Source organism: Chelmon rostratus, chromosome 24 (genome assembly GCF_017976325.1).
Source record: "Chelmon rostratus isolate fCheRos1 chromosome 24, fCheRos1.pri, whole genome shotgun sequence".
NCBI lineage: Eukaryota > Metazoa > Chordata > Actinopteri > Chaetodontiformes > Chaetodontidae > Chelmon > Chelmon rostratus.
This window is the reverse complement of record NC_055681.1, coordinates 12174927-12189706: the sequence shown is the minus strand read 5'-3', so window position 1 is coordinate 12189706 and position 14780 is coordinate 12174927. Positions and strand designations below refer to the sequence as shown.

The following is a 14780-nucleotide window of genomic DNA, read 5'->3' as shown; positions in this document are numbered from 1 at the left end:
TGAAATTTCCGAGAGCCGTGACATTTCCTGGAATGCCTCTGAGCCTCCGCAGTCCGACAGTTATCTGAATCTGTTAATTAGATGGATCAAGTCCAGAGTGTGTGACGGTACAAGCTGACACGTGTGTGTGATGGTTGTGACGGATCACAAAGTGTGCTGAGAGGCACCTTGGATTTATGGCATGAAACACTGCGTGCTTTTTCAAGGTTAATCAAAACTGCGTCTTGTTTGCTTTTTGAAAAATTCCTCTAAAAAAACAGAAAATGATGCTGGATGTTTGTGCTGCAGCTGGCATGAAGGGCCAAAGGTAACACTGCCATCTAGTGGGCGCGGAGCAGTGAAGCAGCCATGGATCAGAGTGGAGAGGGACATTTGCGTGCATCAGAAGCTGCAATTCTGTGAAAAATGGCTGCCAATGCTTTCATTATTCATGTCCCAAATAAAATCAGTTTAAATGATGCTGCTCTACTGCATCCATTCATCTGGCACCTGGATGACATCAAGAGCACGACCTAACTTACGTAACTTCATCACCCATTAACTTTAAATTTGCTGTCTCACCTGCTCAAACAATCAGAATGATAATGGCGTTTGTGTCTGGGGCCTTTGCCTGCACACAGCTACGAATGTTCCCGTCTTTTGAGTTGTAATTAGAGCTTGGATGGTGTTTTCCTTTCAGATGGCTCTTAATTCTGGGATTTGTTGCTCACAAAAGCCGCTCTCATATCTCTTCCTCTCTGCGGATTTTCAAGCAGTAGGCGTCTCTTATTCAGCTCGAGAGGTTGCTGAAAATAAATCATCACCCTCCCACCAGTATGCGAGAATGTCCAGATGGTTGAATTTTCACTGACGTCCTCCCGCTGAATTTCCCCATTGTCTTCCATGCTAAAATTAGAAGGTAATACTTGGTGAAAACGCTGCGTCTGCTCTGAGGGTGCTAGTTAATTATCAGGAACTGGATTTATGTTCCACCCACAAATGAAGCATCAACGCTGTATTGTGTGAGAGTATAAAGTCCAAAGATAAACCTTGAAACCCCCTTGAGGTTTCTTGCTGGGACTAAATGGCAGGTTTCACTGTCAAACAGTTTTTTCCTGCTTGTTACTCTGGTAAGAACAAAAGGAAAAGAAAAATGTCCTCAAGGTAATGTAGCGACTGAAAGAAAAAGATGGCATTTTTCTCCCATAGTTTCCACAATAATTAAGACACGCATGCTTTGATGCAAGACGCAAAAAGCACACTTAAATATTCTGCTCATGCAGTAGCTCAGCATGTAATTCCAATCATGCCTTGTTACTTCCATTAACATTACTAATTCAGCAGCACAGCGACCCAACTCACAATATGGCTGTTTTAAACATGGCCTGTGCTGAGAGCCGATACTGTGGTCATTTCATGTAATCAGCATTGTTCAGCAAGTAGCCTGTAACATAATCAATTAATCAAGCCACCATATGTAAGCAGACAGACGGCAGGAAATGACCATTGTATATTCTGTTATGATGAGAATTTTCTTTGGCGGCGTTTGACAAATGACTGTTTTATCTTCAAATGCAGCGAGGGCTTAAATTCAATGGGGAATAAATCCAATGTTACGAGGCTGGGATTAAACCATCTGCTTGATTTGGCAGTTCTTTTCATTTTTGCACGCTATATGTGCTTTCCAGGCCAAAATTAGGGGCTTAAGATATTTTTTTTTTTTGCAGGACGGCATTTTTAAACTCAACAGGGAAACTTGAATCGAGGCGATCCGGAGCGCTTCCTGTCGATTTTCTAACATTTAACAAGGTAAAAGAACATCGTATGCATGTCACACCACACAGAGACAAACCTGGAGCAACTCAAATAAACACAGCAGGGCACAAAAGACTGGCCTGAAAGTCAAGACAGTATTTGAAAAGCTAAATAAAAACTTGATTCTTAAACTTTCTAACAAACAAAAAAAAAGATCAATTCCTCAGCAGATGGTGTTTGCTTAGATGTATTGGAGACAGCATAGATGTCATCTCGGTTGTTTTTTTATTCTTCTTCATTATTATCTCACAGAAGAACACCATGGGTTGTGGTTTAAAGCCCTTTTAAAAAAAACAAAAAACATTTGCCTTCCCCAACCTAATGTACTCACAAAAATCAGTGTTTCTTGTTTCACATTGACACTCGCTGTGATGTGTTGAAGGACAAAAAAGAAAATCACTTTTATGCCTTTATTTGGGCTCCCAATACACAAATCGAGGATGTTCATCAATACAGTCTGCTTTAGATCTCATGATACACTGAATGTAGGTTTGGACTGATGCAATAAACCAACAGTTTTAAATCTGAACTACAGTCCTATATACACAATCTTATTTTAAAGATCTGTATTTTCTGATAGTTAATAACATTTATCATACTGAATAGCGATTGACAAAGTACAATCACAAGGCCTTTTTGCAATTTTAGCCGATATATCTTAAATGCACTTTCACAGCAGATGTAACGTAAACTTCATTTGTAGCTCTATGAGTCTGCACATTGAGTTCAGGTGCAGCCTTGGAAGTCCCAATAGACAGCAAATGGAGTCGGCCTCACATTCGTATTGTTTTTTTTGAAACTATTGATGCACTCATTGAAATATAAGCAGACCATGTTTGCCAAGACAGATGCCGAAGGTCTGCCCTCTTCGTCAGCAAATGGACGAGGTGATACATCTCCACAGATACATGTAATAAACCCAAACAGAGGAAGATTCCTTTATATCAAAAAAGTTCGAGACCTGAGATTTTTAGTGGAACAAAATGTCTTAACATACAAAAAAGGAAAAAAAAAAAAAAAAGAAAAAACATGTACTGTCTGTAAACTGTCGCGATGGCTGCGAACTAGCTCCGTCTTCCCTTTTGTGACTGAAAACATGCACGTTAAAATCATGTCAGCTCGCGTTAAAAGAACTTTTAAAATCCCATTTTTCCAGCCGCATTCATAATTCTTCTCATAGGTTGTTTTTTTTTGTTGCAAGCTAGTAGTACACAGCTCTATGCATAATTTTACATTTTTGACAGCTTAACGAGAATCATCAATGATCAGTGTGTAGACACGACTGAGGGCGATGCAGAATCCAGATAACTTAAGACAAATAAATTCATTTTTTAAAATTCTATTAAACATGGTAATACCTTATTCTAAACAACACTGTGGACTCTCCGGGGATTACAAGTTCATTCCTTGGGCACTTAGTAAAGAGTCCAGCATGTCAAAAGTGTCTTTGTAGTCAGTGTGTTGGCCGTTGGAGGTCAGCAGGCCGTTGGTTCCGTCGTGGCCGTGGTGCTCCATGATCCTCTGGCCGCTCTCGGACGAGTAGTGGGACGAGCTGAGGCCTCCTTTGGAGCTCCTGCTCTTGGATGAGTGGTGGTGGTGGTTGTGGTTTCCAGCGTCAGAGTGAGGCCTCTTACGGGACGAGCCGGAGGAGCTCACGTCGTTGCAGTGGCCGCTGGGAGCTCGTAGGGATAAGGAAGGAGGGTGGTCTATTGTCCCTCTGCTGTTTCCGCTGAGGGAATAAGCGTGCGAGTGGCCGTGTTTTGAGTGGCGGTGGCTGCTGTGCTCTTTGTGCTTGTCTTTCCCAGGCAGAGTCCCGCCCTGCTCTGAGCCTCCGTGACGCTCCGACGAAACTTTGATTCTCATCTTGAGCTCCTCGCTCGTGGCGGAGCCGTTCTCGGTGTAAGAAGGAGGCAGCCGGGCCTTTTTCGAGCTGGACTTTTCTCTCCTGCCGTCGCCTGACTGGCTGCTCTGCTGTGGCTGAGAGCGTTTCTTGTGGTGGTGGGAGGAGAGAGCTGGAGGGGGCGCATACATGTCTGTGCTCGCCTCCTCCTTTATACCGTTCTGCAAGGCCAGCTCCGCCGCATGTTTCTCCCTGTACTTTTCCAGAGTCAAGACTTTCTGCGGCCGCGAAAAAGCTGCTGCGTTTGTACCGAGCTGCTGGTGTTTACTGCTAGAGCCGCCTGCAGCTTTGTGTTCGTGTTTCACCAGTGAGAAGTCTGAAGGGTGAGGCTCGGAGAACTGATCGTAGCCGCAGGACTTTGACTGGTCACTCAGTGGCTGGTAGGAGGCGAAGGGGACTGCGATGCTGTTAAGGGAGGACATGTCTGTAGAGTCTGATGAAGAGGTGGAGGGGAAAAAAGAGTTGGTGACACCAGGAAGGCCATCTAAGGACGTCCCCTGGAAGGCACTATCCACTGTTGAGACCTCCGTCTTTGGCTTCTTAGCTGCTTGAATGGCCTACGAAATAACACCGAATTCACCATGAGACAGTGACACTTCATTTGTCCACACCTGTACCTGTCACACAGTACGTCCAGCACTGCTCTCATATGGTTGGCTGACATGTACTTATGACATACCCTCCAGTTTCGTATCCTCTTCAGCCTGCTGGGCGTCTTCTCCAGGATTTGAAGGAACTCGTGTGTGAGTTCTGAAAACAGAGAGGACGAGAATGTAATGATCACTTCTCCACACTGCAGGCTTATTTCTAACACACTATTTGCTGATAGTGATAGTGATCATGGACGCACGATGAAGCCATATTTGTACAACTGTCTAAACACTGGAACAAGTGCTACTGTTGATATAGCCTCTGTTCTGAAAGGATCTGACATGTCAAAGTAATTCATAAATATAAGAGCTGTTGCAACACAGCCATGAGCCACATATTCAGGTAGGCCTGCAACCAGCGTTTATTATTCATTGTAGATTAAACAGGCTGTTTATTTTCTTGATTAGAAAAGTTGTATGAAAAACAATTTCAAATCCGACAATTTCCAGACAAGATATCAGACAAATTCATATTCCTCGTGTACATCATGGGCATTTCTTTCAAAAACTTAGCATTTCTTGTGTTATGGCCTGTGGTCAACACACAAATGCAGTCGTAGGTCACTGAAAACTCCTTCCACGGTGAAGGTGTCCAGAGGCTCTGTTCGCAGCATTGAGGTGTCGTCAGGGGAAAACAAAGTGTGAGCCGTTATCCATTTGTTTACACGGGTTGACACAGCCAAACTAGAGCTGCTGCTAACCTCACTAAAAGGACTTTCACATGTTTATACATTGATGTACAGTGACACACCACAGAGGTCACTGGCACATAATCCAACATCGCTGGTTTGGATGAGACCCAGATGCTTATTTATGAATCCTACTATGGCAAAGATGGGTCATGCCTTCACCATAGCAGGATCAGACGTCTACATGCAGGTAGCCTGCAGATCATAGCTTTTGATTGGCCAACCTTCCTTTAGGGTTAGGCTGCCTGATGGTTTAGCATTACTCCTGACAGTGCTTAAGAGGGTTTTTTTTTTTTTTTTAAAGGTGCTTGTGTGGATTTTTTTGAGAACGAAGTAGGGAACCTTATTTTTTAAAATAACCCCCATACATGTAGGCTAGGCAAAAAAAATGGCAGCAACTCCTCACATTAACTGTAGCAGTCGACTCATCGAAGCTCTACATTTCTGTTTCCAGTTCACAGTTAGCCAGTCACAGTTATCAGTTCCCCTCATGGCTGGAAGGAGGCAGCCTTCAGCCCTATTAACTCTAATGTAATCTAATACTAATAATGATCCCAGTCCAAACTCAGTCCCATTAAGATACAGTAGAGGGGGTGGCAAGATGTATTTAATTTGCAGATGGCTTCAGTTTTGGAGTTATTGGGAAAGTGAAAAACACGTAGTCTCCCCTTCCTCAGACTTGTGATTTACAATACAGTAATTCATATTTGAACACCAAGAGGGGGATAAAGCAATGATGGAAGGCTTTACCATCCAGCAGCTGTAACGTTACGGTGCGGTCCACGTACTCCCACCAGTGCTTGCCATCTGTAGACACAGGGATCTCCCAGTTGGACCACTTACAGGCCAAGTGAATGCAGACACATGCGACGACTGTTGGCCTGTACTGCAGGCAGAAGGTGGTGAGGTGCAAACTGCAGGGGGAGACAAGAAACAAAAGAAAAAGATGCAACCATGAGCTGAGGGGCTTTTCTACTAATAAACACATGTTATATACATTTTAGACCACAAGGCAACATTAACATACCCGCAAATGAATAGCAGAGGTTTAAAGCTATACTCAGATATTAACACATCACATACACACAGCCTTACCTTATAAACCTGGAACATCTAAGAAAACCTATGTTTGTTAGGACATGTTCCTAAATGTCTGAAGGGGACACATACAGTTTCAAATGATAAAATGTAAATGGACATACACTGAACGTGTATTCGGCCATATTGTTGTTTAGATTTTAATGTAAAAAAGGGGAAATTATAAAAACATTAACAGTGTTTCTCAATCTCCATGATTTCAGGAAATTTCTACTCCTACACAGTCAAATTCAATAACATGTCCAAGCTGCTTGTATTTGTGTGAAATGAGTCAAACATGGGAACTTTAAGATTGAGAAACACTGATGTTGGCGGCTAAGACAAATGATTAGGCTTTAAGTTTTCTACGGTTAATTTTCTCTGCACCCTGAATCCCAAACTACACTGCAAACTGGCTCGAATGTGTTGAACTACAACTAAAAGCAACATCGTGACAAGTCAGCCTGGGCTGAAAATAAACAGTATTTATCACACGTCTCAGAATGACTGCGAGGAATAACACTTAAAGTTAAACTCGGACTAAAAACACTCCTGCCTCAGAGGAGGACTGAGTTATTTATGAAACTGACTGCAGGCTCTCAGCACAGAGCAGAAACTATGATGTGTGGTAGTTGTATGTCAGTTGCATGCATTATTAAGGCTTTACTTTATCTACATTGTGCACTACACTCCACAAACAATTCTTAAATTAATACCTTGCTTGTCACAAGACATATTCTCAATTGATTTTATAATACCCATGGCTAGTGCCACATCTCATGCTGTGCAATACAATACAAAAAATGTTTCCCCTCCTACTACACAGACTGGATTTGCCCTTACAGATGTAATGTTGCACTGTCTTAAAAAACTCCATAATATGAACACACCTCTCAGATATTAATGGGATCATTAAGTTATTGCAGTCACAACAACTTTCATCTAGAATTCATCATTTGTGCATGAACTCAAATTAAGAAAAATCCCTGCAAAGGTCAGGTCTACCATTGTCTGCTGGGAGCATCAAACTCCCAGTCTCTGCCATGTAAGTACAATCAACGCCTCAAGAGTCAGTTACTGGAATGCACAATAGCAGCACAATCAAAGCAGAATGAGCAGCTCAGTGTACGCATGCATGACGCCCCTATGTTGTATCTACTCTACCACACAGAACAGGCACGCAGTTTGCAGTGTAGTTTGGCGTTTCATTGTTAGCTCTTTTGGGGTGAAAATGTGAAAAAAATAAAAATAAAATAAAATAACTGTAAACTATACTTACCAAAGAACTTTATAAGTTTAAGACTCTTTAGTGGCAATCTATATTCAGGCTACCGCTTGAGTGTTTGTTTTTTTATACATATGCACTCCGTACCAAACAACCTTGAGAGGTAAACAGCACCACTACACTCCACATTGTGCATTCAACCCCTATGTGCCAACACAGAGCCCTTGTACAATACACCGCACACAGCAGCCGGGCTGGTACTTCCCCACACTGGGGGTTCCCAGGATCCAGGCGCAAACAGGGCGTTGGACACAGGAAGGGGGGCCCTGCAGGACAGGAAGCTATAGTGTGCCATTACAGTGCAATAATGGGAACAGGATAATAACCTGTTGGTAGCCATGAAATAGGAAGTCTGTGCCAAATCCTTGCTTGCTGTAAAAGAAGAAGAAAGTTCATTTTAGAACTGACCTGATGCGTTTAAACAGCATTAGAAAAGCTACGTTCTACAATGGGAAGTGACACTTTAACAAGTAAACTGTGGAAAGTGAATGAATGATTTGCCATTCTGAACACAGCTCTTTGGAAGTGAGAAAGAAGGTCATACCTCGCACTAGCTGGGAACACCTCACAACATCTGTGTGTGGATGATCAACTGTTATTTCAAAACCTGCAAACAAGATGTCGAATGAAAAGGATCAGCCGCTGGTGTCGACTCACAACTTCAGTGTGATATTGTGGTTTACATTTGTTTAAAAAAAAAAAAAAGGGCGAACCAAAAGAAAAACCTCAAGTGTTATCTGTTAAATATTTGACAATGCAAACTTCATGTATCTAATGTCAACATGCCCATGTGGTGCCTGTGTCATGTTGTTTGCGCTTGCTGCTGAAATAGTCGGCTGTGGAAGCCGGTAAAGAAATTCAACACAGAGGAAAAAAAACAGCACGTGGAGTGCTGAAGCTTTCGTAACACTCACCCAGCGTTTGCAGCACTATTGTTTCCAGTGCTACGAGCTCTTGTGCCTGCTGCTGGAATGCCTGAAAGAGATCGATCAAGCAACACTTTTAAATCTGCTCTCCAGCGACCACATATTGAGGATTTAACTTCTTATCAGCATTCTTGCGTACAAAACTGTAAAAGACAGCGTAGAAGCATCATTTGAAGATATAAAAACTTAGCTACATGGGCGTAATACAGCCTTTCAATTCAAAGACTGAGAACAAAGGGTGAAAAATCTCATCGGTGTAGTTTTCCTGTGGACAGGAAACATGATTGCTGTACTGAATATGTGATGCTCATCTCGTGTTCAGGGTTCGTTCAGCTTTTTAAGAGTTATATTCAAGCACTTTCAAGTGTACCTAAACCAAAAATGTCCACATTCTTGAACCTCCATCATCACATCTACATTGTTACCGTCACTGCAACTGTGAAAAATGCCTTTCAGAATTCCTTTACACCCACACCAATACATGTACATTGTCACTTTGTAGATTTTACCAGTTGGTTACATTAACTCTGGTGATTATTCAACGCTTGCTCATTTCCACAGTGAGGGCTCAACAGAGGACTCTCTATGAATGATGGGTGAACACAAGAAAATGATTTTCCTTTTAACTCTTTAATGGTGTCAAACAGGCAGCCTTTACATCATTTTAAAAACACTTTACATACAACAGCAAGAGCAGCAATATCTGTATCTGTTCAACAACAAAAACGGTCAAATGGACAAACATTATCCCAGAAGTGAAAATCATTAGTGAAATGTGCACTGCAGCTGCAAGGGACATATCAAATAATGAATTACAATTGTTTGTATTATTATTCAGTTTAGTGGTATAGTTAATTACTTTATGAAATTAGTATATTTACATGTTTGCTTAGTCTATTTATATAGATTATAAAATATCTCCAGCTTTACATTAGAAACACTTATTGCTCATGGCAACTCCTTCAGTTCTTTTTTACTTTCAGACAAACAACGCACAACTATGACAACTTCAAATCTTGCATCTTGGTTCATGTGAGTGATTGATTAGTGAAAATCAAAGGTCTTTCATGGCTTTTTTCAAACTTTGTACAAACCCTGTGTTGTACAACATCCCACAAGTTTGCATTAACCTGGGCTGAGAAGCCCATGATAGAAGAATATGAGAGGATCAGCCTTCGCATCACAGCTTCTACAAAGCAGAGACCACTAACTGTGTGACTCTCTACAGCTGTAACTTTGCAGTCTGGTAAATTTTCTATTGAGCTTCATATCGTTCAGTAAAATGCAACATTTTGCAGACAAAGACTTATCAACTAAGGGGGGGTGCAAGCTGTGACGAAAACCCACTTAGAATGCAAGTTAACCAAATTATCTTTGTCCTTTTTCGCACCTAAAACAAATTATGTCAATGATAAAAAGAGCAGATGATGCAGGTGATTACAATAAGCAGACAATTGTTTTTTTAGGTAAATGTTGTGTCCAGAAGTGCACATAACTTCTTTCAGTCAGGTGCTCAAGTAAGTACCAGGAGATGGTGCTTGGTACTCACCCCATATGTAGCGTGATCTTTAATAAACACTATCTTCCTCGCTGTCCTCCTCACTATTCTCTGCTTCAGCTTCTGGCATGGTGCATGATGAAGATCACCTCCTAGTACTTGGTTTAGTCTGATCAGAGTCTCTGAGCTGTCTTCATCCACAGTTGGCTTTGGGTCATATGTCTCTGCGGCCGTCTCTCACAGGTGATTGTACATCAGGGCTGAGAGACAAGTACGTGACAGACGACATCTGGACTTGGTTTTTGTTGTGTTATGATGTGAAGATCCGCTCTCACATGCTGCACTGCTCAAAGGCAGCGTGAGAGACGATTTCAACACCTTGTTGGTGTTGGAATAATGATCTGGATAACTGGTATTTCCTATCTGGTCCAAGTCATACTCAGAAGACGCTGCCAAATGTTTTCCTGCTTGCTTTAAACGCATCCTCTCTCTCACAGTTGGGTCTCTGTCAAGTTGCAAGGTGGTTTTTGTGATGTCCTCTGATCCGCCACAAAGCAGGCCCCAAATTTCAGCACTCTGCAGCTTTGCTCTTATCTTATCGGTGCACTCATTGTTAACTTCAAGCCACAGCACGTCTTGGAGCCACGAGTGTTTTCTTCAGCTTGGATCCGGTCTTGCATTTCTTTGTAGGTGGTGGAACACCAAAGTAATCGCTTAATGTCTGTTGTTTATTGGACAGCTCTCACATAAGATTACTTCACTGTGTCAAATATGCGTCATGAAATGTGTGCAGACGAGAAATGTGTATTGATAACCAATGACAGCTGCTGCTGTGTTCTTCTGTTTAGTTTTTCCATCTTCTTCTGTTGAGTTTTATGGCGGGTGGCATCCATAAATGTTGCATTACTGTTGTCTGCTGGATTGTACTGTTGCAGTTTCCACTCAGGGTGATCCCATTCACAACATTGTCCATTCTGTAACCCAGAGCCTATTCAGCTGCTGTCCGGTACGTAAAGGGGTGTTTTGAGACAACTGGACGTGATGCATTTCTGATTATTGCCCGGCATGCGTACCAGTCATGTGCACCCATGTTTATATAAATAAACGGAATAAACAGAAATCTTCCCTCAGAAACATCCACATTCAGACACCAACTGAACGCTGACAACAGCACAGCACGTCCCCTCATGCTCTTACTATAGTTACCATCATGTATTATTTGTGGTCTTTTTTGTTTGTCAGTCTAAATGATTGATCCTGTGATGTTTTGAATTACAGTGATGTTGCTCGGTACAGATCCTGTGTCTATGACATGTAAAATTCCAAATGCTGTCCTAGCAAACTCACTATTGAGAGGGGACACCCCTACCCCTACCCCCCGATAATGCCACATTGTGAACAAATCCACGTTGAAACTGGCAGGAAAGCTAGTGAGCGGTTAGGGCTGGTGGGTAGCAGAGTCCTGCAGTGTGTTTGGCTAACAGACCTCACTGCTAACAGCTAATGTAGCCAAAAGAGCTAACAGAGCTAAACACAAAGCAGAACTGAGAGTTTCTGTTCAGAGGAAAATGAAGCGCTAAACAGTGAACTGCAGTTTAATGTGACAACACATAAAAGTTTACTGTAAATAAATGAACCGAAGTACTTCAGTTAGTTTGGAGGTAAAAGTACTTTGAGTGTGTGTGTGAACATTTTCTGTCAGAGATGAAAGTGACCACATACATTAGTTTTAAAAGAGAAAGATTATAGCTGCTATTGATTGAAAGTGCTTTACATAAACTATGTAATGAACAAAGAACAACAACAGCTGATAGCAAAAAGAAATAACAGTTTGTCTGAGCCCTGAATGAATTAATCATTCGGCTTCTAAAACTTCAGAAAATTGTGGAAAATGTCCAACACAGCTTCCTGGAGCCAAAGGCGACTTCTTCTCATTCCTTGTTTTGTCCAACAAGTCCATAACCCACAGATTTGAAACAGGCCACCATTTCAGACAAAGAAAAGCTGGCATTTCTACTCAAAAGTACTTATCAATTAACTACTTATCTACATAGTTCTGCAGTTGTCGGTCTACTGCATTTGAACATGTATTTTCTCTCCAAAGCCTCACAGCACCACAGCTGTGTAAACAGTAGGACTCTATATCTTACAGAAACAGTGAGCCAAACAGGCACCAAAATGTCAAGGCTGCATCAGTCTCATGCAAACTGACCTCAGTATCACTATGACTCATAACGTGTAAACCATCTTCCATACAGCATGTATTTTGAGCCACAGCATAAAGCCACAGGTGAATTTTAACATAACACTGCATCCATATAGAGAAGACGATCACACGTCATGTCATGGTAACTTTGTGAAAACCAAAAACACCCCTTAGTCATTGTCTACTTACGTTGCTCTTAGTGTCTAGGGCAGGCTCTTGTGGGTTAACGCAGGCATGGGCTATTTTAATGACATGCTCCAGCTTCCTGGGCTGTTCCTCGACTTTAGCTGCCAGGAACAGCGTAGTCTGGGAAATTATCTACAGGGGAAAAAAAACTCAGTCAGTTTTCGTAGTCAACACCACAAGCAATTATGGTATCAGCCGTCACTGCAGTGGTACTTACATTTCTATGGAATTTGGTGAAGGAGTGAATCATATAAAACCTGTGCATATATACTATAGCGGTGTTGATAATCAGTTGAGAGCTGGGTAAACAGTTAAAGCATAATACATGGATGACATACAGTACAAACTAAAATGTATAAAACTAGGCACGTTAGCATCAAGCTAGCGTTGAGTGGACAGCCAGCAAAACGTGCACCTTGTAAGTTAAAACCAAGCGCAGAATCAGCTCATTAGGCTCAAGTTGTCTAACGGCATAGTAATCATTTGTAATGTATAAGGCTCACTTTGACCTACAACTGCATCAATAAGTAATCATGTATCACTGATATCATTAGATGCGGAGCTAACAATAGAATCTGCAGTCTGAAGAGACAAAACAATAGCTAAGCTAGCGAGCAGGCCTCAACACTTCCAGCTAGCAAACGTTTAACATTAACACCATATTAGCCAAATTGAACAACCCTTCTTGTCAAGTTGGACTCTGTGAAATAGCGAAAGATTATAAGATTGTTTCAAGGGATTACACGCGAACTGTAACATGCCTTGCCGTTCCGGCCCTATGTAAGCTAATGCTAACTCGAGCTAACCCGTCTGTCGGCAAGCTAACGTTAGCTTTTACGTTTCAGAAAGGATACACGTTGAGTCTCTGGCCTATATCTTGGATTAAGTTGGCGGCCTGCTGCCGGTAAGAAAGCTCCCTGTCAGCCTCTATTCCGCAGCGTCGAGACGGTGTGTTTTCGAGCCGCTCCCGGGAGAAGAGCCATTTCGTAGAGGGTCCCCGGTGCACCGCCATTACGCTCCCACAGCCAAGCCCGACGGTGCTAGCATCGGGAGGGAGTGGGGCTCTGGGGGCACCGGAAGGACGAAATGAGCTGCCAAGACTGATTTAAAACCGGTTCTCCATTTTCCGAACAGCGCCGTCAGTGGTCGGTGGTGCAAATAGGCCTTGTTGTTGTTGTACATTAATGATGCTGTGAGGGATAACATTTTGTCCACAACAAAAGACGTTCATTTGGATGTATTAGGTAGATGTCTTCAGACATTTACCCAGTAGCAACTAACAGCCTGTGTGTTTCACGTTGGTTCATCAAAAATGCAGCAATTGTGGTTGAAATATCCGAATTAGCCACTAGGGGTCCCAACTGAACTTTTGGCCCCTCTTGCATTAGTCTCATTACTGTAAAGCCCTTTGGTTACGATTTTGATTTTGATCCTAGACTGTACACATTATGATATTGACACATTATAAATTAATTATAGCAGACTGTAGAGCTTCAGATCCCGACGTAGCATAATGATGGGAGGCAGATTGTGATTATTATTATTATTGTTGTTATTGTTATTTATTATTATTATTATTATTATTATTATTATTATTATTATTATTATTATTATTGTTGTTGTTGTTGTTGTTGTTGTTATTATTATCATAATATAAAGCATAAGATCATATTTGACCTCACATGGGCTGAGGTGGCGCATGCACAAACATTTCCATGGGAGATCAACCCAAGCACAAGCAAGCAGCACATGGTGGAGCATCCTCTGGCCTGCATTGTTCCCTTTTTACCACTAGGTGGTGGCAGAGACCAAGAGCGAAATTCAAGCTCTGTGAGCGTCAACTCCCTCGTCCCAAGTGCTGGAACAAAACAAGATAAATGTGAGGAGTGGGTTCATAACTCTGCTGTACAATAATCTTCTCAGATTAGTGTGGAGTCCCCATGATGAATCAACCTAATTTAACTTCAGTAGAGATGTATGATTAAATTGTGCTCATGCAAAGGAACATGACCCTCTATAATATGTACATCAAAGGTTGTCTTGTGTGTAATTTTGTTGCCCTTTTTAGTGAATGTGTGTGTCTGTATTTCACTGGTGTGCTCACATGGGTTTTTCAATGATGGATTTGATATATTGTGTGAAATAATGATATTAGTTTGTCACTCTCGTATTTTAGTTCATCCACCTTACATGTGGAAATTGATTTTCAGACTCAATGGACGCTTTGTCGTTTGTAAACACCCTATCACTCGTTGTAATGTAGACTAAACGCAATGACATTAGTGCTTATCAAGTAGGTCGAGTTCTGTGTCTTAGCAACCCGTTACAGGAATCGCGTTACTTTCCCCAGTGTAATGTGGTAATTAGGCCCTCTCGCGCCATGATGAAAATAACGATGTAAATTCGCGGGTGTGATTGCAGAAAAGTAAGTTATCCTACGTGATGGGTCGCCTCTCACGAGACCAAACCGTTCCGGCGGACTTATCATCGTTTTCTGTCCAGCAGCGCGCGTGACAAGTGAGTAACGGATCCGGTCTTGCCGCGCGCCCGTCGGCTCGTTAAATCCACA

At 42.0% G+C, this 14780-nt stretch overlaps 1 protein-coding gene across 3 annotated transcripts; it reads right to left on the bottom strand.

The window, feature by feature from the left end:
- Positions 1-2011: 2011 nt before the first annotated feature.
- On the bottom strand, positions 2012-13267 carry LOC121627378 (cyclin-T2-like). Of its 3 annotated transcripts, XM_041966257.1 has the most exons (9): positions 13066-13267; positions 12429-12510; positions 12215-12343; positions 8310-8370; positions 7940-8002; positions 7722-7767; positions 5784-5947; positions 4374-4444; positions 2012-4251 (listed from the first exon to the last, which is right to left on the bottom strand). In XM_041966257.1, the coding sequence occupies exons 1-9, from the start codon at positions 13221-13223 to the stop codon at positions 3187-3189; spliced, it is 1839 nt and encodes a 612-aa protein (XP_041822191.1). In that variant the 5' UTR covers positions 13224-13267; the 3' UTR covers positions 2012-3186. The 3 variants fall into 3 exon arrangements, 2 of the variants coding, with proteins under 2 accessions (XP_041822191.1, XP_041822192.1); XR_006008022.1 differs by lacking the exons at positions 2012-4251; positions 4374-4444 and having other exon boundaries at positions 5811-5947; positions 7390-7767; XM_041966258.1 differs by lacking the exons at positions 2012-4251; positions 4374-4444; positions 5784-5947 and having other exon boundaries at positions 6032-7767.
- Between the last annotated feature and the right edge of the window lie 1513 nt (positions 13268-14780).

What these genes read in the sequence shown, in the direction of transcription:
- LOC121627378 (XM_041966257.1), bottom strand. Translation starts at nt 13,223, where the DNA reads ATGGCGGTGCACCGGGGACCCTCTACGAAATGGCTCTTCTCCCGGGAG. An exon ending in TATTTCATGGCTACCAACAG is followed by an intron (nt 5,948 to 7,721) that starts GTTATTATCCTG and finishes CTCCCCCTGCAG; the next exon opens with TTTGCACCTCACCACCTTCT. An exon ending in AGAGGATACGAAACTGGAGG is followed by an intron (nt 4,252 to 4,373) that starts GTATGTCATAAG and finishes GTTATTTCGTAG; the next exon opens with GCCATTCAAGCAGCTAAGAA.